At 42.0% G+C, this 27,889-nt stretch overlaps 1 protein-coding gene and 1 long non-coding RNA gene across 3 annotated transcripts in view; one reads left to right on the top strand and one right to left on the bottom strand.

Moving 5' to 3' along the window:
- TMEM67 (transmembrane protein 67) overlaps nucleotides 1-11,894 on the top strand; it is a 38,072-nt gene extending 26,178 nt beyond the window's left edge. For both annotated transcript variants that reach the window (XM_084849125.1, XM_084849126.1), the window contains exons 22-28: nucleotides 972-1,052; nucleotides 1,797-1,913; nucleotides 5,366-5,482; nucleotides 6,548-6,652; nucleotides 7,211-7,313; nucleotides 8,577-8,719; nucleotides 10,433-11,894. In XM_084849125.1, the coding sequence (XP_084705251.1) occupies nucleotides 972-1,052; nucleotides 1,797-1,913; nucleotides 5,366-5,482; nucleotides 6,548-6,652; nucleotides 7,211-7,313; nucleotides 8,577-8,719; nucleotides 10,433-10,513 (747 nt within the window). In that variant the 3' untranslated portion in view covers nucleotides 10,514-11,894. The remainder of the gene's footprint in view (nucleotides 1-971; nucleotides 1,053-1,796; nucleotides 1,914-5,365; nucleotides 5,483-6,547; nucleotides 6,653-7,210; nucleotides 7,314-8,576; nucleotides 8,720-10,432) is intronic.
- LOC146346779 (uncharacterized) lies at nucleotides 19-27,853 on the bottom strand. Its single transcript, XR_014790046.1, has 5 exons — nucleotides 27,415-27,853; nucleotides 26,665-26,853; nucleotides 22,684-22,783; nucleotides 801-911; nucleotides 19-649 (listed from the first exon to the last, which is right to left on the bottom strand). It is a non-coding gene; the product is annotated as an uncharacterized LOC146346779 (long non-coding RNA).
- Between the last annotated feature and the right edge of the window lie 36 nt (nucleotides 27,854-27,889).

Here is a 27,889-nt window from a genome sequence, read left to right as displayed (position 1 = left end):
CTTTCCTTCAAATTATGCACGCTCACCAATGATTTTATTGATTATAAATCTTCAGCATATTGTGCATGCCAAATAAAAACACAAACTGTTCATTTGTGTTATCCATCAATTACTACCATAGGAGTTCTCAAATGTTATCACAGAGATCTAATCAAACTGAACCACTCCAAGGTGGATTTGCATGCTCACTGCATGCATCAAAAACTTTCTTTCTTCCTTCCTTCCTTCCTTCCTTCCTTTCTTTCTTTCTTTCTTTCTTGTATACTTAGCGATTACCACTCAGCACACAGATGCATATACAAAAGGGGCTTACATGCAGGAACATATCTATGAATACATAGCAGAAAAGCAGCTTTTCTGCTAGGATGGTATCAGTAGGTTTGAGCCTTGGAAAAGTGGTTTATAAGTATTCAGATTACATTAAAAATGACTAGATGTGTTGTTGGAAATAACTTGTGCAAAATCTGAAGATTTGGGCAAATAAAGTGGGGAAATGCCCAAACACTTCAAGATTTTTTAAAAAAAGAGAATGTGACTGTCCTTGTAGCTTTCACACTTAGTCCAGAGAGAGGATAAGCAAAGGAGGGGAGAAGCAGCAGCTCTTCACATTCTAGAATGCATTTTCAAGGTTTCTCAAGGACAATGAAATCTGTGGAAAAAGGGGAATTGCTGGTTACTTCTAGTTTATTGGCCAACAACTTGAAGTGGTGGTGGCAGAGAGAGCAAACAGAATACACCCAACCCATCATTCCACATTGAAATCATTGGGGATTTCACACACACTACATCCTGATTCTTACCTCTCTTTGGAATTGCCCCCACAGTTTGGGGGTGGGGATGAGGGGGAGATAGAGTGTCTGAGACTTTACAAACCAGTGGCATAATGGGCTTCTGCTTTAAAATCAGCTCACCTAAAATAGAGAAACACAAAGCAGATTTCGTGAACTCATTAGTAAATTGGTCTTTTACAGATGGTGTACTTTTCGGTCTTCTATGAAAGATTTGTAGAAGATAAGATAAGGCAGTTCGTTGATTTGTGCTGTATGAGTAATGCAAGTATTTTATTATTCTAATTGGTAGCTTTCTTTACAAAGGGCATTAATACTTTGTGGCAAAGATATAGTTCATTTTACTTTAGTGTTGTCTAGTAATTGCTAAACAAATGTAGTGTTATTGATACCTCACCAGTTCTTTACCAAAACCTCAACACAGTTTATTTTCTTGCTCCCTTCTGTAACCAGTACCCTGGAAAAGAATATCCAATCCCTAGTTGAGTAGACTTGGGGAGCTTCCAACAGTATTGTAAGAATGTTGTCATCCTGGGAATACAATAGCCTAGTTTCCTGAATCCGGAAAGTGCCTAGAAAGAATACAAACCTGTTCTGTATATTTCTTAATTTTTCATATCCTGTGTTATGATATCTGAACATCTGCAGTTAGCAAAACCTGGGTTCTTCATTATTCTACCTTGTTACAGCTGTAACTAAATTCAAGCCACAACCCAACCCTCCTACCCTCACCCCAGCAGTTTTGGAAGTGGGGAATCACATGCTCAAATGCACCCTCATTCTCACAAATGCACATATACACACTATTTCATAGACGCCTTAACAATAAAGCTATGCCCCAGTTTCGAAGTTTATTGTTGCATACTAGAAAAATACATCAGTGGCCAGAATTGTACTTTCTTTTGCAAGAGGCTTCAAATTCTCATTGAAAATAAACATTTTGAAGTTATATTGTTATTTGAATCTCTATGTGTTAAGATGCTAAATTTGATTTTCCTCACTCTGTAGATTTCAGTCTTTCTGTTGTCACACAGATGCTTTGGATATTATATTCATGGACGGTCTGTGCATGGCCATTCAGATACTAATATGGAAGAGATGAATATGAACCTAAAGAGGGAAGCGGTATGTAAACGAACTAGGAATGGGTAATCTAATGATTCACCTTATTTAGGGGTATAAGTGGGAGTTGGTGCATGTGAGGTATGCTCATTAGGTAATTTGTACTTGAGTTGCTACTAAAAAGAATTGAGAGTTGGTCAAGAGGTAAAAATAGCTCATATTTTCTGATGAAAGATTTGATATTAGAATCAATGTGTTTATTTTTTGTAATTTTGAATAGTTTTTTGTAACAGTTAGCAATCTCTTCGATATTATAGTCATAGGCCATGTTAAACTACATTTTGTACCCTGTTTTGTGCAAGTTAGTTCAGGTTTGCACATGAGTAATTGAATGTAGGATACTTCCTGGACTGATTAGTATGTTATATTAGAAGTCTCTAGAAGGAGGTAAACCTGAAAAAACAAATTCATGCAAAAGCACATACATCACAATTGTGTAAGTATTGTTTGTGTTTGCACAACTTCAAGGGATCAGATTATATCGCAGATTATTACTTCATGTTGTCCCAAAGTATCTTTTAGAAGGGAAAAGAGCAGTAAAGGGTCACCATTCTGTCCTTTGCACCTTTGAAGATAATATTTGAATAACTTATTCTTACCCCAGTTATACTTCTGCTAGGCTCTGCAGCAGGATCTTAGTACCCTACTTAGTTTTGTGTTGTTGTTGTTGTTAATAATAATAGTATGATTTTTATTTTGTTTTCCTATCACTACCAAAATCCAAGAATGAAGGAAGAGGTGCAATATGTTTTTAATGATTTGATATTTTATATTGTTTTACTGTGTGCTTTTTGGTTTTAATTTTTGTGAACCACCCAGAGAGCTTTGGCTATTGGGTGGTATAGAAATGAAATAAATAAAATAAAATAATAAAAATTCAAGCTTAATATGGCATACATGGAAAAAAAATGATTTGGAACCATAGTATATTTTAATATTTTCCTATAAACTTAATATAACTTTTTTGGCAATTGCTTACATTTAAGTTCATTTGATGATATATAAACAGCATAGCTCTGAAGAAAAATGAACCATGTATTTAACTGTATAGGTCAGGATCTAAAGAGTTGCTTAGGCTCACCAAGCAGCTTATGTTCTAGGTCAGTTAATTTTTTTATATTTCTTTGCTCGGTTCACCCCCATGTTCTATCAGCAACTACGTAGCAACATAAAAACAGAAAATTACAAGTTAAAAACAGCCTAATACCCATATATACACCACTGGGTTCATCAAATTAAAGCACCATCATAGCAATTAACTGCCAAGTCTGAGATCATTTTTGCTCAGGTTTTTGAGGCTGCCAAGACATAAGTTTATGGCAATAAATGTGTTCGCCTTTAAGATGCCACAAGACTCTTTGTTTTTGCAACAAACATGGCTATCCGGAAAGACCTAAAGAAAAATCCTATGGGTCACATAAATGCCCATGTCAGACAATACATAACTTTTCTGAAACAGCACTCAACCTATGTACACAGTTGATATTTGCACACAGACCTAATTGGTTCTTTGGATCTCGACCTAATTTTTTTAAAACCTGTATTTTTTTCCTACTTGTTCTTCTTTCTTTAGCTGTAATCAGTCAGCATTTCTAGTCCAAAAGAGCTGTGCATTAATTCATCTTGCCAAAGTTTGGGCACTTACATCCTGTCGCTGAGAAGGATGGGATAAAGTAGTTTTATACTCCCACCAACAATATAATCCTAGCCCATTTCTACCATATGTGAAAGGCTTATGGCTACTAAATCTACTTTTGAACTACCCAAATAAATATATATATAATTAATGTACCTCAGTTCTTTATCCCTTCAGTTTCTGCTGCCACCACTAATTTTTTAATAAAACCTTATCCCCTTAGCACGCTATCAATCCTACAGTGACAGAAGGTATGTGATGAATAGACATGGAGATTTATTTAAAAAATAAAACAAATATTTCCATAGTTATTGAAACCTTATTAACTTATGAAATTTAATAATATATAAGACTAAGTGTTATTGGTACACTTTACTAATTCCTTACTTAAATTGGTATTGTTTCTTTAAGAAAGCTGCTATTACCTAATCCAAGTTCACATCTTGAATTCAAACCCAGGTCCCAAATACCAGTTTTCCTACTTCCACCCAAGTTAGTTCTCCCAGAATGACCCAGAGGGCTAAAACTGAAGTTCTATAGTCTCGTCAGGAACTGACTGGAAAAATATTGGGTTGAATAAAGTCTCTCAAGATGGACTTCCAGCTTCTTGAGATGAATTCTCTTTAATTGGCAGACTGCTTCAGTTTCCCCTGAAGTCTTCCTTGTGGTCAGGAACTTGACAACCAGCATACAGCAGAGAAGAAGTCACTCAGTTGCTTGCTCCAAAGTCATCTTGCTTCTTGAGGCTAACTGCGTTCCATTGTAAATCTGACCAGAAGCTTTCCTGGAGAGCTGCCTCCAGAGTCTTCCTCTCCTTGTTAGTTCTCCCAACTCCTACCTTCATTGAATCCAGCATCTCTTCTTCTTCAGCCTTTTGCCTAGCTTAGCTGCTGCTTCCTACTTCCCTCTTCCTCAACCTTATCTCCACCTGAACTTGCCAAACTGTTTCCACTGACCCTTAACAGTATAGGGACTATCCTTTTTATACACTGTCAGGACCCTCTGACAAATGACCTTCTACCACCTCTATGTCTGCCAGCCCTATTTTTGAGCCAATGAGAGTCCCTAGAATGTTATCAACACTTGACCTTTTTGATTCTCCTGTCTAGAATATAAACTAATGGGGCTTGAATTTTCAGAATGACTGCCGGCGCCGCAACAAGAAGCCCCGTGGAGAAATTCATCCACTGTGACGTCTCATTACATGCAAACCTGCTCTAAAAAAAGTAATGGTGTGCCTTCAGTTAGGGCTGTCCTTTTCACCTCTCACTATAAAAGACTTACAATCACAATAATATCACCTTCCATGATACATTCCTCTTTTTTCACTTGTATAACATTGGACTTCTTGATTCTCCACAAAGGGCAAAAACAGATGTTGTAAAAGTACAGCTATACTCAGAGTGTCAGAGATAATAAATTAATTTTTTAATAATACTTTTTATTCTACTTTTATCTTTATAAATGAAATAAGGAACACCGACAACATAATCATCTTCTACAGTTTCCAACATTACAGTATTCTTAAAAGGACCCATCAATAATGAAATAGGGAAAAAAAAAGAGAGAAGGAAAAGAAAAAAAATATAAAAAGCAGAGAGAAGGACAAAGGGGAAAGAAACAGGGAAAAAAAGAAAAGAAAACAGAGCAAAATATAAATAAAAGATTACATAACAAACTTAAATTTAAACTACATTACCCATAAACTTCAAATATCACTCACTGTGGACAATTACTTAAAAATTAAGAGATAATAAATTCTTGAATTCATTCTTTGTGTACATTGTTACAACAATTGTACTTTGTGTCATTTCGTCAGGAAAATCTATGTAGTCAAAGAGGTTTGTTACCAAACACAGATGGCCAGACATTTCAGATTTCTATTTCAAGCAAGATGAGGCAGCAATATGATAGGATTCATGAAACGTTAACAAGGGTATGTATATTATTGGTAGACTGTTTTCTGTCCTATATATTTAAAATGTGATTTTTTTAAAAAGGATCTAAAAAGGAAGACATAGGGCAGTATCCAATGTTGCCACTTCACTTACAGAATTGACATAGCAGTAGCAAAAACCCATCACACCAATGTATGCTATTGGTGTAGCGCTAGAGGTCACGTACACTATGTCAATTGCATAAGCTGAACAGCAGCAGATACTCCCCATAGTATCTTCCGCAGATATTTTTCTCATTCATGCATATCCTTGGACAGCAAATATATTTTCATTCTCCTGCTGATGCATTGCTTACATGGAAATATGGTTGGAGTTCACAGTTGTACAACTGTATGCTGGGATGCTTCCATGTGAGCTGTGGTCCTTTTGTGTAGAGTATAATTTTGTGTCTGGGTGCTTCCAGACAGAAGGGTCCTAGCACCACCCATCAGAAGGTGTAGTGCAGCTATTGCATCATTTTTTCGTTAACTTATTTTTTGTGGTAAGAAAAAAGATGGGACAGTGTAATGGGAAAACATGGGTTACAAGTAGAAGACAATATTGTTTGGACCTGCCATAAAATTCTGTGAATGAGGTAGGGCAATGGCACAATTAAAGCTTCATCTGGAAGCACCCCAGCTCCTTTAAGTCTCTGCATTGCAGAAACCTGATATTCAAAAACTGAAATTAAGAGTGAGACACAGGATCTACATTTTTCACACCATCCACAGATTTTTTTTTTAAATGAGATCTTAACTGAACCTCAAGGGTAGGACTTCCTCTCTTTTCCACTGCCTGTTCTGTGAAGTTCTCTTCTGCATAGGAGCATCTTCTTTGAAGTTTGTGGTCTAGTGGATTCTTGGGTATTATGAGCGCATTAGAAGTCAGCAAAACATATATGATATTGTCTTATGGATGATTTTATAAAAAGGGAACATTCAAATACTTCATTGCAAGCCTTCAGTGTCCAAATGTGGAGGCATCAGAGACTTCCCAACTTTTTCACGAACCCCAAAAGAGACCCCAAGCGTGCATGTTTTATCCTCTTCTCTTTTTCCTCCCAGAAACATGGTCCTGTTCGGCTTTTGAATTCTTCTGCAACTACATTTGAACAAAGCACTAAAGCATACCATACCATGAATAAATTTCTAGGCTCATTTATTGATCATGTATGTATTACAACTGACATTTAATTGAAATATTGAGTAGTGATTTTGATATAGGAGATTGTGATATATCCTCTGTTTTAGGTAAGCCTGTAGACTGGGTACTAGATTGCAGGGCAGTGAAATACAGTTCACTGTATTGCCCCATAGCAATTCCCTTTCTATTCTCTATGTAATTTGTATATAGTGTTCTCCATTGTGGTGCCCATGATGTGGAACTCTCTGCCCTGAGAGATTCAGCTCACTACCACTGTGTTGGTTTCCTACTGCCTTTTGAAAACCTTTTTGTTTCATCAGGTCTTTGACCTGACCCTTGTGTGATTTATTTATTTTTTGCTCCTTTCTGAAATGTTTTCTTTTCGTAGTTTTTATTTTGCTGTTGTCTTTGTTACATTTTTAAAATCGTTACAGTGGTCTTATGATTGGCTTGTAATTTGTTACATTATCCACCTTGAGCACAAATAATAGTGTTTGCCCTTGCTATTTTGTTCTAAGTAGTTTTATAATGCAAATGTTCTTTAGTTTTATTTGGGAATGTTGTTGTGTTTTCCATTTTTATAGGTTCATAAGGAAATGGATTACATCATAAAAGACAAATTGTTATTAGAACGAATCCTTGGAATGGAGTTTATGGAACCAATGGAAAAGAGCATCTTTTATAACGGTATTATCAACCTAGAGTTTAGATTTTTATTTTATGCAACCAGATGAATCCTAACAGCTTGTGCCTGAATGAGCTCCAGCCATTTCTTTAATGCTTTAGGAGTATGCAAAAAATATAGTATACCACATAGAGTTGAAACTTTCCAATTTCTTTATGCACATACTAGGAGGAATGAAATCTGTCTGCAAATAAATTGCCTAGTAATAGGAGACAGTAAGGTATATCTGAAATAGGAAAGATCATAATTATGCACCTGGGTAAGGAAAGCTTCACTTCACAAATTGTCCTAGCTAATAGCTCCCTTAAAGCTGCTGTAGCTTCATCAACATTAACTTTGGTAATGTTACAGCTTGTAATTTTAAAGAGCTATTCCTTGAAACTGTACACCCCTTTTCACAGCCTTCTCTCACAACTTGATGTCAAGACTTAACTTACTCTTAGATGTCAGAGGAGAACAGGTATCCTACCTTACAGTGTTTATTCAGTCAGAACCTGTTACATCTTAACTGTTGTAATGCTACCTGAGCTCCATTTTGCAAGCATAATTAAAGAAGTTTGCCAAGCATAGGATTAGTCTTTAGCTTTGGTACTTGTACTGCTACAGCTAAAGCTGATTGATGAAGTAGTTACACTTAATGCAGTCTTGTAAATAAGGCCACAAAGGTGCTGGCCTGCAAAAAATGTCACAAGCCTGCTAAGGGGGAAACAACCACAACCATCATAGAAATGCAGGCTACTAGCCTCTTCTCAGGGTAGTGAAAAAATGCCTTCTACCAAGGGGACAGGCACAGATGGAATGAAGTGATCCATCTCTCATCTGCTAAACTGTTGCATTTCCATGCCAGTTGCAAAAGAAGAGGCTTTCCTTCCTCCACAGTTAGCCCAGAAATCAAGCAGGCTGACAGAGGAAGGACAGAGCAATCCATCCCCTTCCACAAGGCTGCTCACTCACCTGTATGGAAGTTCTGGTCACCAGTGGTGACCAGCTGAGTTGTTAAATCCAAGGCTGGCTTAATGGAAGGAAATACAGAAGTTAGTTCATCAAAGCTTTGGGAATTGGTTGCTCCAAACTGTATTTCCGTGGGTATTTGATTATTAAAAGAATCTTGAAGCACTGTAATGCTCTAATAGAAATTCCAAATTACAAATATATTGGACACATAACTAAAGGTCACAAAAGATAATGGTTGATATACCATACAGTACAGATGGCTTTCTCATTTGTTATATCGGTTTCTCAGCAGGTTGTTTTTTTTCTTGCAGATGAAGGTCATTCTTTCAGTGATGTTCTTTATTATGGCAATGAAGCTATACTTCTCGTCTTAGATATGCTATTTTTTGCTATTGTGGATATGGCTACCCAAAGTTTTGTTTTAGCTGCTGTTCTTACATATTTACAACAAGAGGTAAACCTCCTTATTGGAAGGTGTTTTTTATTTTCTTAAATGGTAGGATTATAGCAGTTTGTACATAAGAACATAAGAGCCATGGTGAATCAGACCAAAGACCTGTCTAATCCAGCATTCTGTTCACTCATTGGCCAATCAGATGCCTGTGGGAAGCCCACAGGTAGGACATGAATGTAAAAGCACCCTCCTGCTCATATTCCCCATCAACTGGCATACTGTCACTAATACTGGAGATAGTATATAGCCACCATGACTATAGCAATTGATAGCCTTGTCCTCCATGAATGTGTCTAATCCCCTTTTAGAGCCATCCAAATTGGTGGCTGTCACTACATCTTGTAGTACTCTCATTTAGCTGCAAGCTATACAAAAATTAAAAATAAAACAGGTGCTGCTTGCAGGTCTACAATTTAAAGGGAAAGACAAAACACACTGTGAAGTAAAATAAAAAAGGACTATTGTAAAATCTGTTAGGTGATCCTGTGAAAAGATATAGTGCTTAGTATATTAATGTAAATTGACATATTTATGCACTGTTGGGCCTATCCTTCAGGCTGGCTTATCTCTCCCAGGGAAGAATATGTATAGGATGTTGTCCTTCCACTACCTGTCTCAAGTATTGGACAAGCTGATTTGTATAAATTCACTTTGCAAAAGTCAAACAGCGATCTGTTAAGCTGTTAGTGCAGAACCATCCAGTATTGCCCCACTTCCCAGTAAAACCTGCACTGCTGAAACAAAGCCCTATGACTGCAATAGTTCTGTTGGCTCTTAGGATGCTTTGTCACATGCCTTGTAGGATTTTCAAGGAGGCCTATACTTGCTAGTCTCTAAAATTTAAAAAGGATAATGTTAGTCCTGTTGCCTGCTCTAGACCCAGCACTTCATAGGGTTGTGAGTCCCAGCCTTTGTACAAGGGTACATTTGATACTGGCATAGACCGAATTCCAGCTTTGGCAATCCCTAGCATAGTACCTACAAGCAGCCTCCAGGGAAAGGGAACATTTGCTGCCACGGCACATCAGTGGTGCCTGCTGCCGCTCCTATTCTGGTGATGAGACCATGCTCAAGTCACAGTACCATTTGCATCCTCCTACTATTGCTGGGACATAGACACTGCACAATGGTGGTAGGTTCATATCTTGAAGTTAGTATTTTGCTTTTGATGTCTCTCTTCTAGGTTTCCAGAGTGGTTTAGTAATATTACCATAGAAATACATGTTTGTCCCTTTTTCTTCTACACATCTCTGTTGCAACACAACTAGACATAACTAGACAGTCATGATAAAGATCTTTGCTACTCTGGAGTTGACCGTACAACCAGTGTTGATACTAGTAGCAAGCTCCATTCAGTTTACAAAATTTGCTGTTCCTTTTTTGGAAGTGTGGTCATTCTGTGATGGGAATGCGAGGCATTTGGAGATAAATTATTATAGCCCACTGTCATGGAAAAATTGCTTCCTTTAGGGTTACTGTTAAGATGATGAAAACAACCAAGTCCTGTGTTAAGCCCTTTATGTTCACTGGTTATTATGTGAGACACTTAACTTGGTTTGGTCATACTTGGCAAATCTAAGACAGTAATCTATGACGAGATCAAAAAGCACTGAGCATTAGCATAACAGCCTGTCATATGAGCATTTGTTGCTATACAGATAGTATTTGGTATGATGTAGGCTACAACTTTTGAAGCTGGTTTTGTGTTTTCAGATTTTTAGGTTCATTCGTAATACAGTTGGACAGAAGAATTTGGCATCCAAAACTTTGGTGGATGAAAGATTTCTTATATAAATTAATATGAAATTACTCTAGTTCATGAAAAGTCACACACAAGGAGGATTCATTTGCAGTACTATGTAAATATTAAAGTACAGTATTTCTCTTTCCTATTGTATACCAAAAAACTGATTTTTTTAATGGATTAAATAATGTTGTCCTTGTAATGGCTGTTGAATCACATGCCTCAAAATAGGGGTGGGGAACCTCTTTTGGCCCGAGGGCCAGATTACCACCTAGGAAACCTCCCAGGAGCCACATGCCAACAGGGGGTATGACCTGTGCCCAAAGAGGCTGTGGCCACCCTACCCACTCTCTCTCTCACCTTTGCATATGTGCACATGCTCCCTCTCTCACACAGATACACACACACACACACACACCATTCACAGCACCACCTTCTCAACTGATCCATGAAAGCCATCTGAGAAAGGAGGGATTCCCTCTGCAACTGATCCATGCAGATCACCTACGGACAGGGGGATTTTAATTTCCATCATGGCATGCTGGTTGGGGAGGCTTAAAGCTCCCTACCCAATGTGCTATGATTGGAATCAAAATTGCCCCCCTCGGTCCTCAGCTGACCCACACAGATAAGCTGAAGAGTGGAGGTGTCCCAATCTTTATCCCTATTGTGGCACGCTAAGCAGGGACGTTTAAACCTCCCCATCTAGCCCACCATAATGAGGATAAAAGAGCAGCATTTTCACTGCAAAGCACTGAGAAAGGCTTCCTCTCTCAGCACTCAGCAGGGAAAAGCTCTTATCTCTGATCAGCTGCTAATCAGAGGTAAGAGATTTTCCCTGCCTGGACGGGGGGCTGGAAAAGAAGCTGGTGGGCTGGATGGGGAAACCCCATAGACTAGGCTGGGGGTTCCCCATGCCCACTTAGGGATGCTAAGATACACAAAGGTGTCACTGTCAATATTACTAAACTAAATCCATAAGTTAATTTTGAAGATATTTTTTGTATATTTGTATGTGCCTGTATCACTGTTATGGTTAAACATACGTGTTTGGTTTTTAGTAAAGTTTTGCCATTTGTGGACTAGGAATGACAAGGAAGCTGGATAGGAAGAAAACGCTCAAAAGGTGCAGGAGCCTGATGGCTACATGGAATGAGTTTTCTAGATTGAGGGCAGCAGCCACTAAAGATCTAGTAAGTTCAGGTGTGGATGTGATTTCATAGAGTTTGATAAAGCTGTGCACTAGCCTAGCCCAAATAGGAAAGTTTGAAGCACTCCTTGAAATATTCAGGTTTGGGTGACTCCAAGAAGGAACTCCATTATGTTCAGGGTGGCCCCCATCATCACATCAGTTATTCAACTTGTACACAAATGGATTAAACCAGAAGACCTATTAAAAACCGTTCTAAGTGGAAAAATATATTTCATATATACATGGCTGGCTAACTATCGTCCCTCTACTTGCTATAAACAAGCATGTCATTTGTTTTCCTACTCTATTTCATGTACTGTCAACAAAAGGATTCTGGAATTTGGGTGCTCCAGTTGGCAATTTTGCTGATCCATCAGTGCAGCACTTTAGCCTTCCACAGGAGTAAAAATGCTGATGGACAAAAAAATGTGCTGAACTAATTAAACAAAGCAGATATGGCTTGGGAGACAAACAGACCTCCACTGCATAAGTCAAGGGTCAATAACAAACAACCAGCCCTATAGAATGGCCTGACCTACTGAAATGAGAACGTTTCCATTAATGACTCTCAGAACTAGTTCGGCACAATGATGTCTTCACAAACTGCAGTAGATTCCTGAGCGTTCTCTGAGCCAATTTTATGAGAAAGGCGATGTTTTTCTCGCCATTATATTCTAGAACTCAGTAATGGGGCAGTAAGTTCAGAATTGACAATAAGCAGTACTTCCTTGTGTGAAGTGTAAGTCATGTATATAATTCAATATCATAGGATGCAGAGATGACCCCAAGCTTAGATGGTTTTGAAAAAGGGATTAAACTTATTCATGGAAGATGGGTCTTTCAGTGGCTAATACACATGATGGCTAAGTAGAACCTTTATGTAGTGCCAGCTTCCGGTTTCAGGGCCTGGTAGATTACAGAATTGGGTTTACTTGGTGCAAGATCTGGCCCGCTTAGATTTCTCTTATGAGAGAGCATGCATAACCCTGACTATACCCCATAAGCTTTATAGAAAATTGAACAAGATTACTTAAATTTGATTTTCACATGCCAGCAGCTGTGGAGATGGTTCTGTGAATCCCTCCCCCCCCCCAGGGGGGGGGGTATTGCAACAGCTTGGTGAAATTTTTCAGAAGTATACTAAGAGCTGCTTTACACAAGCAGCCGCCATGCTGTTGCATTTCGTGCAACTTCCACACATGTGTGAGCTGGATCTTTAGTAAAAAAACAGAGGTTCCCCCACTTAATAAAAAATTATCTTGTGACTTTTTAAAAATTATTCCAAAACAGTAATAGAACTACCCTTCAATGTCCTAATATGTGCACCAGGCTGGGCTCCAAACATATTTTACTTGTGAGTGACTGAGGAAATGAGCTTTTCCACTGCAGCAGAGTTCCTGTGCGTTCTGCTGTGTGAGTCATCAAGATGATTAAATTCAGAATGCCATGAATTCTAGGCCTGGCCCCTTGAACAATGGCATCTGTCTGGCAAATGCCTTCACATAACATATGCTGAAAGCTTCATATAAACCTCACTTAATTACAAAGGACACAGAAAATATAGGTTAACCTTTTCCATTATTTAAAAAAGTAGATACGGATAGAATAATGATGTTATAGGATCAGAGTGCTGACAGGGACCTGTACGTGACCTTGTCCATGCCTATGCACCTTGGCAGGATCCTCTGAAAACCAACATCACTTGTTTTAATTTTCCTCTCTACTTTGACTTTCTTAAAATCAACACTGTTTATAATTGCATAAAATTAAAAACACAAAGCACAGGCAGCTGCAGCAACATGAAATAATAATAGGGAAGGTTATTAAATTAGGTCACTATACGCCTGTCTTGAAGTTCTCAACTGCTTCTGAAACACAAAACGTCCAAACTGGTAAGTTTCTTGGAGGAGATAGTTATATAAATGTGAGGCTACAACTCCAATATATTGGATACAATACAAATATGGAATCCAAAGCAGAGCTTCCCAGCCAAGCTTAAGAGGCCCCAAGAAGGTTCATGGAGGGAGTTGCTCCCTACAAAATACATGAGCCCAGGACATTAGAGGTCAAAACAAGCACCTTGAAGGGGTAGCCAGAAGATAAATAGTACAGTTTAAAAATAGGCCCTAACATGATTCTGGGAGCCCATGCCTATTAGGAAGTGGGCTTCCAGGTTCTGCACCAGCTGCCACTTCCAAGCACCTTTCAAGGGCATCCCCCCATAAGGCACAATAGTCTTGAGTTAAAGATCATGGATGGTGATGGTTAAATGTTCGGGGGGCGGGGATAATGCTTCAGTTGGTGATAAAAAAAATAGAACTACATGCATCATGAAACATAGGATTGGCTTGCAAGCTGTTAGCCTCATCCAGTTATCTATGGCTATTGGTTTAAGATGAGACTACTGGGCTCAATCAGATGAAAAAGAAAAGGGGGGCTCACTTTCTACCTAGTGACTTCATTAAAATCTTGACAGATGAAACACCATTTGTTGATAGGACAAAGAATTAAGAACTCTTGTCTCGTGTTTTCGGAATTGTGTCAACATGGGCAGGCTTGGCAATTTCTCCCAGATCTCAAATAGTGCAGTAAGATAGACAGAACCCAAAAGATACTTCTAGGTTGCGCTCTTCAGGATAATTATTTTGTGCAGTGCAATTCTAACCATTCTCACTCTGCGCTAAGTTCAGTATGGAACTTAACCTCTAGTAAATGTGTTTATTAGAATTGCAGTCTTAGACTTACAGCAAAGTCAGTGGTGCCTGATACTTCTCCCAAAGTGGTCATCTCTAATGCAAGAGCATCAGCAGTTACTTTGGAACCAAATAAGGGTAGTAAGAACACTGATTGGGTATGTGGACAGGATGGTATGATCCTAGTCCTCCTTTAAAAAGAAGATTGATTGAAGCATGGAAATTGACAGAAATATCTTAAAGAATTTGTCCAATAGCATCCTGTATTGGCTTCAGCAGACCCAGAGTGAAGGGACTGACCAAAAAACAAGGTAATGAAACAGGCAAATGTTCAAGTACATAGGTTTCAGTCCAGTGGGGTTCAGGCTAAGGCAGAAATGGTCAAGATAGCAGACAAAGGTCTGCACAGGCAAGAGGTCAGATACATGGAAGCAGGCTAAGATTGGATGGGTCGAGATAGCAGGCAGAAGTCGAAGCATAGTTAGGCGGTCAGATATGTTACACAGTCCAGCAGAGTCAAGTGGGAGTCTGAGGATCAGTAGCATGGAGTATCAATCACAGGTCAAAATCCAGGAGGCAAGGTAGAAGACAGTGTAGCTGAAAGAACAGCATTGTTTTCAACAGTGGCTAGGCAGACACCAGGTTTTTATCACCAGAGCTCTCTGAGCCCTACCCAGGGCTCAGCTGCAATACATTAGAGCTCTCTAGCCAGAGACCTACTCATGAGGAGTTGCTTTCTCCTGAGGAGTCCTTCTTTGCAAGTGGGCACTCCTCACAGAAGCCCTACTAGCCTGCTGCTTGAGACAACAATGCTCCTGGGGCCCAGGGGGTTGCTCAGCCTCTGCCTCAAAGACAGCCCCCCCCCCCCCGCTTCCGCTGGCAGGGATGAACCTGCAGCCATCTCCCCCAAGGACCCAAGCTCCTCCTGCTCTGGTGACAGCAACTGATCTGGGAGGTTCTCGGTTTCTGGGAGCTCTAGCTCTTCCTCTGAGGAGGATTTCTCCAGTGGGGGCAGGTCAGATAGCCATCTTTACAAGGCAGGCAATGCTTTGAGACTTTTTGGACTAAAGGATCCCCTTTTGTTGAATGTATGAGGACAGGTATAATTTCAAGTTTGGTTTGTGTAGGAGTTTTTCCTGTATTGTAAATATTGTTTTGTTTTGTTGTATATTTCCTTTCTTTTTTATGGTGCAGAACATTCTGCTGTTCAAAGAAAGAAGAGCAAACAATACGTTTTGATAATACCAAAATAAATGGCCTCATCTAGTCTAATGACAGAAATGAGTACCTTTGCTGCTTGCTATCTTGTTTGCATTCAGGGTAGAGTCACAATGACCCCCTTTTTCCGTATCTTCTCACCATTCCTTTTATCTGAGATTTCTTCCTTTTCAAGCAAGAATATATTTAGGAATATTAAGCAACCTTTACTTAAAGCAGTATCTCAAAAGCTGCCTGTAATATCCTGCTAGCCCAGACATGTGTTGTCTGGACATAGGAATGTAAATAAGATAATGTAAAGTAGGCACTTGTTTGCAAACTCAGGTTATTTAGAATTTTAAGTGTCTTTCCTCCCCTATGCAGGATTATCATCAAATATGAAAAAGGCTTATAGGGGGTTGACCTTTCAAATGTTCTAATAAAATTGGGTAAGATGGGAGACTGCACCATTTGGGGAGAAGCCCATTCTACAGAAACCACCGTCTAACCATAGGATTGGATTCAGACTTAGTCATAGTAAGAGTAGACCCATTGAAATCAGTGGGAGCCAGATTAGTCAGGACTAACTTAAGTCCTATTGTTTTAATGGGTCTATTCTTATTATGACTAAGTCTGGATCCAGCCTATAGATTAATTGTCTATGCTTGTCCTTACATATTGGCAAAATGTCATAGATCAGTAACAGAGTGTATGCTTTGCATGCAGAAAGTCTGAGGTTCAAACCATGGCATCTCCAGTTAAAAGGAGCAAGAAGCAAGCCCGAGAAAGAGCCTCTGCCTGCAATCTGAAAGAGCCCCTGCCTGTCACACCAGACAGTACTGGTCTTGATGGACAAATAGTCTGACCTGGTATGAAGATAGTATCCTACATTCCTAAGTGAGTGTTTCACATACAAAAAGGGTGGGAGGAAAAACAAAGGACAGGCAAGAAGTGGGACCTGAGGCCATGCAGGGAAATCATTTTTTAAAAAAATGTGCCCCCCCCTCAAAACTGACAGGGGCTAAGGGCTGCATATGCATGCAGGTATAAACTCTCAGCTGGCTGGGGCTGCAAGTCTGCCTGGGACTTAAAGGGGAAGGAGAGGACTTGGCTTTGGACATGTGCCCTCACACGCTCTCTGGAGGGAATTGCCAAGTTCTCTGACCTTGATTCCACCATCTGGCTCAGAAAAGGAGAGGGCTTCATCAGGGGAGGGTGGTGGATCCAATTTCAGTGGGGCAGGGATTCCATTCTGGGTTTAAGTTACAACCAGCCAGAAGTCTAAAGGAGCTATCTAAGGTGCTGGACCCATTTTAGGGATAGGGTCCAGCACCTTGGATAGCTCCTTGAGACTTCTAGCTGGTTGTAACTAAAATTCAGAGTGGAATCTCTGCCCAACTTAAATTGGATCCATCAGCCTCCCCTGGGCATCATCCAGTGAGCCATCATCTCCTACTCCAGGACTTTACAGGCCTTTAACCAGACTCTGGAACTCAGAGGTCACATCTCTGATGCAGTCCTCACTGCTCCAATGCCATAGGAGCAATTGGTTTTAGAACTGGGCAATGGTCCTTTAATAAACACAGACAGATCCTCAGAGGAGTGGAGTTAACAGCAGGTCCACTCCAGACTAGCCAGTCTTCAGAAGGCCTCTGCATGTTGCTCAGACAACTGCTTTTTGTGGATGAGTTCCAGCCAGCAGCTTGCCAGTGATCTGTCCAGGGTTCTGACCAGCCTTGCCTTGCCTTGCCTGTTGAGAACCTACATTGCCTAACCTGACCTTGCCTTACTGGACATGACCTTGCCTCATCAGATGCCATCTTGCTTTACCAGACATGATTCAGCCCTTCTAGGCAGTACCACTGCTGCAACCCAGCCTCTCCTGGGAGCCCTACACCAAGCTAGGACAGGACAGGAATGCCCTCTTGCAGCTAAAAGACTGGTGGGGAATGCATTCATTTTCTAAGTCTAGTCACCCACCACCTCAGAAGACCCACTCAAACATGTTATTTCTTGCTCTCTAAAGTAGAGGGGCTATAGTGGCTGACCCTAAAGCCAACTAAATTTTTTATGCTTAGACATTTGGCTGCATTGATTTAAAATTTCTCACTAAAAGCTTCCCCACATGGAGGCCCATGTGGTTGCAAAGCTACCTGTTGTGTTCTTAGGATTTTCACAGTCAACATATTACTTGAGCAATAATATACCTGTACAACAGGGCTGGGCAACTTTGTGAAGTCTTGAGGCTATTTTCACCCCCCCGCCAAACTCACCTCCCCCCACAGATGCCAAAAAGGGCGGGGGAATAAAATGGCATCCAGAGCTGCTTCAGAGCCCCTAAAGGGTCAAAATTAGTTTGCAAGCAAGCAAATGTTATCCTTTTGGTGCTCTATAGCAGCTCCAGATGACATTTTGTTTGCCAAAATTTTTTAAAAATTATGCTCCTGTCCTCCCCACTTTTTCGGGGCGGGGGGGACCACAGGCCACATGTTGCCCACCCCTGCTCTACAGCTTAATAGCTCAGACTTTTCTACCTCTGGGTAAAGCACCTGATTTAGTTTTTTACAAGAACTGCAACAAATTGTACTTGCTGCTCGATGTTGTAGGTCAGTGGGATTTGCTCAGTCTATGCCAGCCAATCTGAAACTTAAAACGCAAATGTTGTTTTCCAGTCTCATCAACCCTAACCTGGCTGGCACCCAGCATGGGGAAAGTTTTTAAAATAGTGCATTCCCATGACCTTTGCAGCTAGCAGTTTTTACAACAGGGTAGGTCTTCAAACAGCTTCAGGCTTGCCTTTGTAGCCCCTGAAATGTGAGGCAACCTATGCAAAGGTGAATAAAAGCAAAGGGCTGCTTACAGAACTTCCAGTCCATTTGAAGGAAGCTACTCTAGCTTGAAATTGTGTCACGTAGACAGATCTGGCATCTGAAGAATTACAAACCAATGCTCTGGTTGATGTGTTGCTCCATTAGTCTTCAGAGCACACAACTAGAACAGGTGGCAGCAGCCGAGTTCTCAACATCTCTCGGGCACAAGCTTTAAAATAACTGTTTATATAATATCAACCTAAACCTAACAAACAAGACCAAGTAAAATAAATATGTTCCTGTGAGATTCCCATAACTATCCTGTTTGTGCTAGCTAGTAATTCACCCCTCCACCCCCAAAAAAATACCACAGAAACTGTCCAACTGGATGTGTTGTTTCACTTAATGTAGTTTTCCCTGGCAGCCTTTAACTTACATATGGGAAACCTGTGGGACACAAGCCATACATGGTCCTCGGTTGCTTTCTGTGTAGCCCATCGTGGATGCCTAGATTTCCCCCTCCCGCTGCATCACCACTGCAGTTATCGCTGCTACCACCACCACTTCCACTGCTACAATTGTATTGGGGTTGACAGCACACATGGAAAGTAATTCCAGCGTGCTGCTTCTCCAGCAGATTTGCACTTCTGATAGCCCATCAAACAACTGTTTGGGGAGCTGTTGAGAGTGTGATTTAAACGGGAAAGACAGTGCATGGGGAGAGTCATCCCTGCATGCTAACTTCCCCATTTAAAATGCACACCTTCCCCACTCCTGCCTAGCTGATTTACACTGCAGGGAGGCGTGAAGTTCTCTCAGCATATGGAGAGGGAGCTTTAAATTTCCCCATGCCTGAGATGAAGAAGGGGGATTTGTGTCGGTGTGTGTGTGCACATGCATGAGAAGGAGCAAAGGGAAAGGTTGTATGTATGAACATGTGTGCACATGCAGGTGAGGCCGCCAATCCACCGCCCATCACCACATGTAGCCTTCAGAGGCAAAATGAGTGTCCAACTCTGCTTGAACTCATCTGCAGTACTGGAGTAAGGAAAATTCCTCATATCACGTATCACTTTCACGACCAGCACTTTGGTGAGGTGGACAGGCAGACCTGGGTTCAAATCCCAACTCAGCTATGAAGCTCCCTAACTGGCCCAAGTTCATCATCTCTCAGGATAATCTACCTCCCAGGGTCATTGCGATGACAAGATGAAATAACTTTAGGTGTGCTGCCCTAAGCTTCTCAAAGAAAGGTGAGATACATAGGTGATAGATCTCAGGTCACAGCAGCTACAAGGGGAAAAAACAACCCATGCTGACTTCCAGTTTGTCAAAGAGGCAGTTGTGAGAAACTTCTGGCATGCAGAGCAGGCCCAGCTTCAGCACTTGGTATCCTTGGGCAACTACTGGGGGCCAGCATCCTGGTAGGGTCCGGGGCACTATCACCTGCCCTGGGCCCCTGACTAGGTTCACCTAGCAGAGGCAGGAGTGGGTGGCCATTTTAATTTCCCACAAAGCTTCCATCATAGCATTGCTCTGGGGCACTGTGGGAAATTAAATGACTGCTGCTACTGCCAAATAAACCTGACCTAGGGCCCATCAATATAGTGGAGGCCCGCCAGAGGATACTTTGCTGTGTGCCCCTTCAAACCTGAAGCTGCTCATGATGCAGAGAATTTGTTTTTTGTCGTGCCATTGTGAACCCACCTTTAGGAGGGCAAGGTGGTGGCAGCATCCTGTGTAAGTAGGTGGTTTACTGATAAATGCCCACAGTTGCCTTGCCATGGACAGATGTGCTGGAGATTAATGTGGGCTGTCTTTGTTCCTGCAATGGAGATGCTTATGGGACTAGTATAGGCCCTGGGCTGACGAGTCCCCCAGTCAAGGCAGCACCATTCAAATCTAGCATGCTCTTGTGCTGCAGCCCTGCACGTGTCAGAACAGCTATGAAAGAGTTTATGTACATAGAAATGAGTAAGTAATCCAGACAAGAGGTATTCCCAGTTATTAGAACTGCCAGCCTTAGATGGGGTCCAGCCTGTCCTGGATGTAGGGTGGCCACTTACCCATCACCAAAAAAGAGGAAACACATCACCTAAAACGAGGATGCCAATTTGCATAACATTTGCAAATTTATATGTATAGGTACCAACTTAGAAATAAAAACTATAATTTAAATAGAAATACAATACATCGCACCATAGTGGAGGAGGCAGACTAGGTGACCTGCGTGTGTGCTCAGTCTAGTGTTCAGGCTGACTCTTGACGAGTACCTTCAAGCTCGTCCCTCCTTATGGTTCTTCTTAATCTTTAAAGCAGACTGGATTGGCAGCCCATCAAACAGAGGACACCTTCAAATTGATGACTGTCCTTTGCCAGCTCTCCAAAACAGAGGACTGTCCTCTGTAAAGTAGGACAGCTAGCCATCCTACCTGGATGGGGTAGCACTCCCCTTGAAGCTTCCAGTTTGAAGGTTGGGGGTAGTTCTGGACTTGGCCTTGAACCTGGTTGCAAGGACAAGGACTGCCTTTGTCCAATGTAGATTAGTGCATCAACTGTGTCTGTTCCAGATGAAGACAGATCTGGTCATGCCTTAGTTACATCACCATCAGATTACCACAGTGCTCTGCTTTTGACAAGTAGCAGGAAACTTCAGCTATTTCAGAATGCTGCAGCCAGACTGTTGACTGGAGTCCAGTATTAGGAAGATACCACTCCTTTATTGCAATTGCTGGTTCCCAATCAGTTTCCTAGCCCAATTCAAAATAAAGATCACGGCCTTGAAAGACGTAAATGGCTTAGAACTGGGATATGTAGAGGACTGCCGTCTCCCTTGTGAACCTGCTCCTCATTAACTTCTCCTGGAAAGGCTCTCCTCCGCATCCCACCAACATCTGAGCTGCTGGGAGTGTTCCTTCCAATGCAAATAGCAGCTTTGGAGAGTGATTTTCATCAGGTTCAGAGCAGGGGAGGACAAGGATATATTCCCAGGGTGCTTTCAGAGAGAGGCTCCTAGTGCTATCAATTAGAAGGCATTGTGCAGCAATTCCATCTTAGGGTGCTTCCAGGCGAGGTTTTTGAAGTGTCACTGCTCTTCATCATTCACCAGATTTTATGCGGGGGCCAGATGAGAAAGTCATCCATTCCTAGTCCTCCCATGTTTTCCCACCACTTCTATCCTTTTTATTACTACAGAAAATCCATTAAGGAAGACAAGATGGAATAGCTACACAATGCCTTCTGATTGTTAATGCTAGGACCTCTCCGTCTGGAAGCACCCTTATTCTCCTTTATGGATTTTCAGCAGTAAGAAAAAAAGATGGTGAAAGCAGTGGGAAAATAGGGGTAGGGTTACAAGTGGAAGAGGACATCATCTGGACCCACCTACTCACCCTAGCCCCCTGGGTAAAATTCTGTGAGTGAAGCAGGGCAATGGCATGATAAAAAAAAAAAAAAACCTTATCTGGAAGCACCCCTTGCTATGGCTGCTCCTTGCATTTGAAAAACACGCATGTTAATGTCATATCTACTTTGGCCTTCAGTAGTACAGCACCTGCTTTGCATGCAGAAGATCCCAGGTTCAATCCCTGGCATTGCCAGGTAGGGCTGGGAGCCACTGCCACTCAGTGTGGACTAGAGGTGGGGAACGTTTTTCAGCTTGAGGGCCGAATTCCATTTCAGAGAAGCTCTCGGGAACTGCATTCCAGTGGTGAGTGGGGCCAAAGGCAAAGATGGGGTGAGCCAAAGGCAAAAGGGGTGTGGACAAAATACCAGCATATTTTAGCTTAAAGCTCTTACTGCCAGTAACAACACCTTAGGACAGGCATTTCAACCTTTTAGAATGGGGGCAGGGGTGAAACAACCTTCACAAAAGCTAGTAAACCACAAAAAGATTGGTGGTCAGGGGAAAGGGCGTGGCCATCTAGGGAACTGCAGAGGGCCAGATAGGGACCCTAGGTGGGTTGAATTTGGCCCCCAGGCCTGAGTTTCTGCACCCCTGCTTTAGGCGATACTGAGCTATCTAATGGTATGACTCAATCTAAGGAAGCTTCCTGTTGCCTGAGTTTGGGGATCACTGGGCTACTGTGGCAGTTTTATACTTACCCATTCTGCTTGCCTAGAAATAGTATTGACGCAATCAGAACAGAACAGATGCCATTTAAGGTGTTTGCGGCATTCTTTTTTGTTTTTGAGATCCTGAAAGCCACATCCTTGAATGTGCCTCTCTTTCACTATGATTGCCACAATTCTGAAATTGGGGCAATTGCTTCTGAATTTGGCACAAAGTTCAGCAATTTGTTCTTTTGTGTTCATGGAGTTTGGCTTACCTTTTGTTATGCAGGTGGGTGATTTGTACCGATTTTAAGTATTTGGCAATGCATCCCTCATAACCATAACCCAATATTCCAGCCAGGGTCTGTCTAGAAGCTGCAAAATAAGACGCCATAAATAGTAACCTCCTGTGCTCTTTGAGAATGTCTTTCATACAGACATTATCTGATCAATATCTATATTATGGTGATAAATAACTTGACATTTTGAAAGTATCCTGTTCCCTGTCCTCATAAAACAATAAAGTGCACAATGCAAACACAGGGAATTTACATGTTACAGAACTTTACATTCCGGGCGTGTTTTCTATCATGTGGGGCCTGCAGCAAAATGTTGCAGTGTGGAGTACTTCTGTTCACTGCTCCAACCAGCCAGCTATGCCATTTTCTAGGATACTCCATTCCCCCTCCGTCAGTTGTCTGCTTAATCCCCCCAAGGGACACCCAGCATTCTGAAGCTATGCTCAGTCCTATTTATTTCTTGTTTATTACATTTCTATACCGCCCAACAGCTAAAGCTATCTGGGCAGTTCATAACAATTATGGCTGTTTGGGGGTTGCCCCTATCTCCCCCACCCCTATTAGGGTTGTGGGTTGTTGTTGTTTTTAAAGTTTTTTAGTGTTTCTGTAAACCTTGGGGTTTCCCTAATACTGTGAATATCTCCCTCTTGTGAATGGATAGTGCCGTTTTGACTTATGTAATAAGGATCAATACTTGGAGAGTGAGTTTACTATTACTATATACAATGGGGGTAGGCAACTTTTTGGGCTGTGAGCACATTTAGCAATTTAAAAAACTGTCCTGGGCACCAACATAAAATGGCTCCCATGGGAGGTATGGCAAAGGACAAGTAACTTGCTCAAAAGACTGAGTACAAAGCAGAAGTGGGGTTTGAGACTCAAACCAACACACTTAGAGAGCAATCCTATGGCCCCTGGACAGAGTCTGGGGGGCCATAGGGTAGTTTGAATTCCTGGATCTGCCCCTCCTCCCTGGATCCAAACTCCCCAGCCCCTCCTCCTCACAACCAGAGTGGAGAAAACTGCACTGGCTGCCTCTCTGAGGGAAAGGAGGTGTGCCAGTGGGCAGGGAGGGAACGGGGCTGAGGCTGGAGGCTGGCTTATGCCATATCCAGAGGCCTCCTCAGCCCCCTTCCCTCCCCCTCCCTGACACCTCAGCTAGATGGGGGGGAAAGCCCATCTAGTTTAAATGCAGAGCAGGAGGCATGGCAGAGACAATGATCGCCTCTGCTGCACCTTCCACTCTGCACTGGATACTCATAAGCCTCTGAGTTCAGAGGCCACAGGCCTGTGCCCTGATAACTCCTTTGAACTTAGACTTTTCAGCACCAACGGAAACCTATTTCACAGCAATCCCAGCTACCCATAAGAAAATGTGTTAATTACAAAGAAAAAGTGGGAAGGGAAGGGAAGGGAAGGGAAGGGAAGGGAAGGGAAGGGCACCTTGGTGAGTGCCAAGAAAGCTATCTGATCTGAGGCATATTTGTGCCCATGGGCACCATGTTGCCTACCCCAGTATATGATATTATATTACTGTTTTCAGAATGACTTACTTTGGAGAAGCCTCATTAAATTGGGTGGAGAACTCACACGCCAAATTAGGCCTACAAGGCTTCTCCACCTGGTCCATATAAGGCCCCAGTGAGGCCCCTTCCTGCAGAGGCTCTACATGCCTTTCACCAACGCATGGAGCTGGTTTCTGAGGGAGCCAGCCACTTTATTCTGAAACAACGAATCCAGCTCATTATTAGATTGACTAGTTATTCCAGATTTAAGTGGTTTGAAGATCAAACTGCAGGCTGTTGAGTTTTAGCTAATCAAAGTGTAAGCAGGTTTCTGGATGTGCAGGAGGGAGGAGGCAAGCTCTGCCATCTTTGCCAGGAATCATTTCTTGTTCATGCACATTTGCAAGTGTCTACAAAACTGCTTTGAGGTGCCACACAAGGCATGGAGGGGGATCTCTACTCCCACAAGATCAGTGTAAAATGACTTCTGTAGCAGTACTTTGCCGCAGCATGGGCAGAAAGAAATTATGAGCTACTGACAGTAGTGGGAAAATAGTCCTATGAACTTCAACCTCAACACAGCAACTGAGCTGTCATTGTATCTATGCCTATGTTACATATATATTCCACCTTTGTGGTAAGGAGCTCAAGGTGCTGTACAATAGTTCTGCCCATCCATTTTATCCCCACAACAACTCTGAGAAATTCATGGCACTGTGTGACCCACCTCCAGTTGGGATATAACCCACTTGTGGGTCTTGACCAACCAGTTGAAGAACAGTGTCTTAGGATATGCAGTGTTCTGTGTTTCCTAACTTAATAAATACATTGGCAAAGTTTCTGTAGGATTTCTTCTTCTTGCCTACCCATGTTCCACAAGCTTGCCAGGGAAGAAGTTATGTCAAGGTTTTTTTTTTTTTAAAAGCAGCTTGTTTTCTATAATCACCCAACTTAATTCCCAAATCATTTCTGGGATTTAAGAAAAAGATGCAGTCTGATAGCATGATCTTCTGAACAAGCAAATAAGGTATGTATACAAGATCTGGTGGAAAGGCTCTCTCTACTAACAGGATAATAGTGAAATGTGATATCCCTACAGCTTAGCCTTCCCGTGGTGTCTTTCAGATGTTTTGGACTAGTACTACAACTCCTAAAATTCCTGACCATTTTTCTCCACGATGGAGGAGGAGGGAATCAATCCAAAGCCTGGATGAACAGATAGGTTTTTAGTTGCAATTAAAAGCTTGTAAGACTTGGTGCTGACCATATATGAAGGCAGCAGGAGTTCTAGTCAGGGTGCCTGTAGTGAGAATGCCCTTGGGTTGCCACATATCAAAGTCCAGACAAATGCATAACCATCAAAAGGGCATCCCCACTTGATCTTAATATCTAAGCAGGCACACAAGGAAGAAAGCATTCCACCAGGTATCCAGGTTCCAAGGCATATAGGACTTTATATGTCAGCACAAGTACCTTGAAATAGGCTTGGTTGCTTATTGGCAGCCAGTGCAACTCCTTCAGAACTGGTGTAGTATATTCTCAGTTGACTGTCCCACTCTAGCCTCGCAGCAGTATCTTGTACTAACTGCAGAGCAGCTTTCTGCTCTGACCTCCAACAGTTCCTTAGGGTCTGAGTCTTTGGCATCAATGGCTACCTGGTCCTTTTATATGGAGATGTCAGGGAACCTGGGACCTTTTGCATACAAAGCATGTGCTCTACCACTGAGCAATAACCCCTTCTCACCATCACAAGATGATGAAGCTGCATTGTGCAAAGCCTTGCACCAGCCCAGTGTAGGAAGAGAGTGGATGCAGCACATGTATGATAAAGCAATAGCAATGCTATGCCTAATCCTAAATCAGTGGGGTTAAGGATCCCCCATATATGGGTTTTCCCAGCTTGCAATGTAGAGATGTTGCATATATCTTTAGAAGTGCCAAGGAGATTGGAGAAGGTGCTGAAGTGGCTTCTCCACCCCTGTTCCTGTGCAAGTCCCTTCGTCCACCCCCCTCCCACCTACTGAAGCAAACAGGGCTCCAGTTTTGTCCCACAAGAGGTGGGGCAAGAAAATCAGGCAAAACCAAAGGGCAGAAAAGGCTGCCATTCCATTATCTCCCCCTTCCTCTGCACTTTTAAAGGCATATGCAGAACATCCATGTGCCAACATCCTGCCAACCTAAATCGATGCAGCAGTATGATAATTACAATCATAAGAGCTAGTGTGGTGTAGAGATTTGAGTGTTTAACTAGGAACAGGGAGATCCAGATTCAAATCTCTACTCAGCTATGAGTTGCTGGGTGGCCACGGGCCAGTCCTATCTCTCAGGGTTGTTGTGAGAATAAAATGAGAGGGGAGAACCATGTACACCACCCTGACTTCCTGGGAAGAAAGGTGGAATAAAAATGGAGTAAATACATAAATTAAATAGGCTGAAGTAACTAAAAACTCACCTTTTCTGTGAGTTAACCACAGATGACATCAGCAGCGTGTCACTGACATAAGCATGAAGAGAGGGGCCTCGCAAGCAGATTTATTATAATGAAGACTTGTAGACCAAGTTATAGTACTCGGTCCTAATGGTTGATGTATTTGTAACGGATGGTGTACTTGTTATTGTATCACTTACACCGAGGAGGTTCCTTTATCATGGAGAGAACATAGAAAGAAAATATATCTTTAAACAGTTTCTCCATGACTGTCAACCAGTTAACAAAAACATAGATGAGCTTTGATTCAAACAGCATAAATGTGCATATGAATAGTTATACAGGAAAAAAGCGTATTTGGGTGGTGTATGTCATAGGATGCACCTTAAAAGATCCATCTTGTGTGAGGGAGGAATGCCATTTGCCATTTTTAGAAATACATATTTGCCAGATGTGTTGCCTGAGTAATCAGTTACACTTTTTAGTCTATCAAAATATTTTCTTAAGATTAATCTAACCAATATCTTAACTAAATATTGCAACCCTATTATTTTGTTATTAAGATTTGTATTCCCACCCTTCCTGTGCATCTGGCATAACCCTAGTTCTGCCTTCCCCAACCTGGTGCCCTCCAGATGTGCTGGACTACAACTCCCAGCTATGCTGGCTGGGGGTGCTGGGAATTGTAGTCCAGCACATCTGGAGCACATCAGATCGGGGAAGTCTGCTCTAGCTCCCTCAACATTGCTCAAACAAGAGGTGTTGTGTATGTACCAAACTAGGAGGCGAACGGGCTGCAGCCTTGTGACAAATGACCTCGCTGAAGGCACACACCACCAGAAGGCGGTGAAGAAGGGCCTCCATGTAATGGGCACCTGCCCTTCTGGCCACCAACTTCCCCTGCGCCTTTCCTCAGGAGGAATGCAGGCCGCGCCCTGCCTCAGCCAAGCGCTCTGATTGGTCCGAAAAAGAGAGGCAAAGCGGACCAACTAAAACTCCTTTCCCCATTGCTGAAGCACAAGCTCTTGCGAGCCCGCCCTTTTTTCCTCCGGCCTTTCAAGGCTCGGGAGCGGGCTAGGAAAAAGCCCGCAATCGGGCAAAGAGACGAAGGCGATATCTATAGACGGAGGACAAGACTGCGAGATCCTTCCGCCGGTGGGTGAGTAAGAAAACCGTTAAGGGGGGGGCGGGGGAACGTACTGAAGGAAGGCGCGGAGTGGAGAACATGCGCTGAGCCAGTAAACTAGCG

Source organism: Heloderma suspectum, chromosome 4 (assembly GCF_057233095.1).
Source record: "Heloderma suspectum isolate Gila_16-S chromosome 4, 16-S_ref, whole genome shotgun sequence".
Lineage (NCBI taxonomy): Eukaryota > Metazoa > Chordata > Lepidosauria > Squamata > Helodermatidae > Heloderma > Heloderma suspectum.
This window is presented reverse-complemented; position numbering and strand designations above follow the sequence as displayed.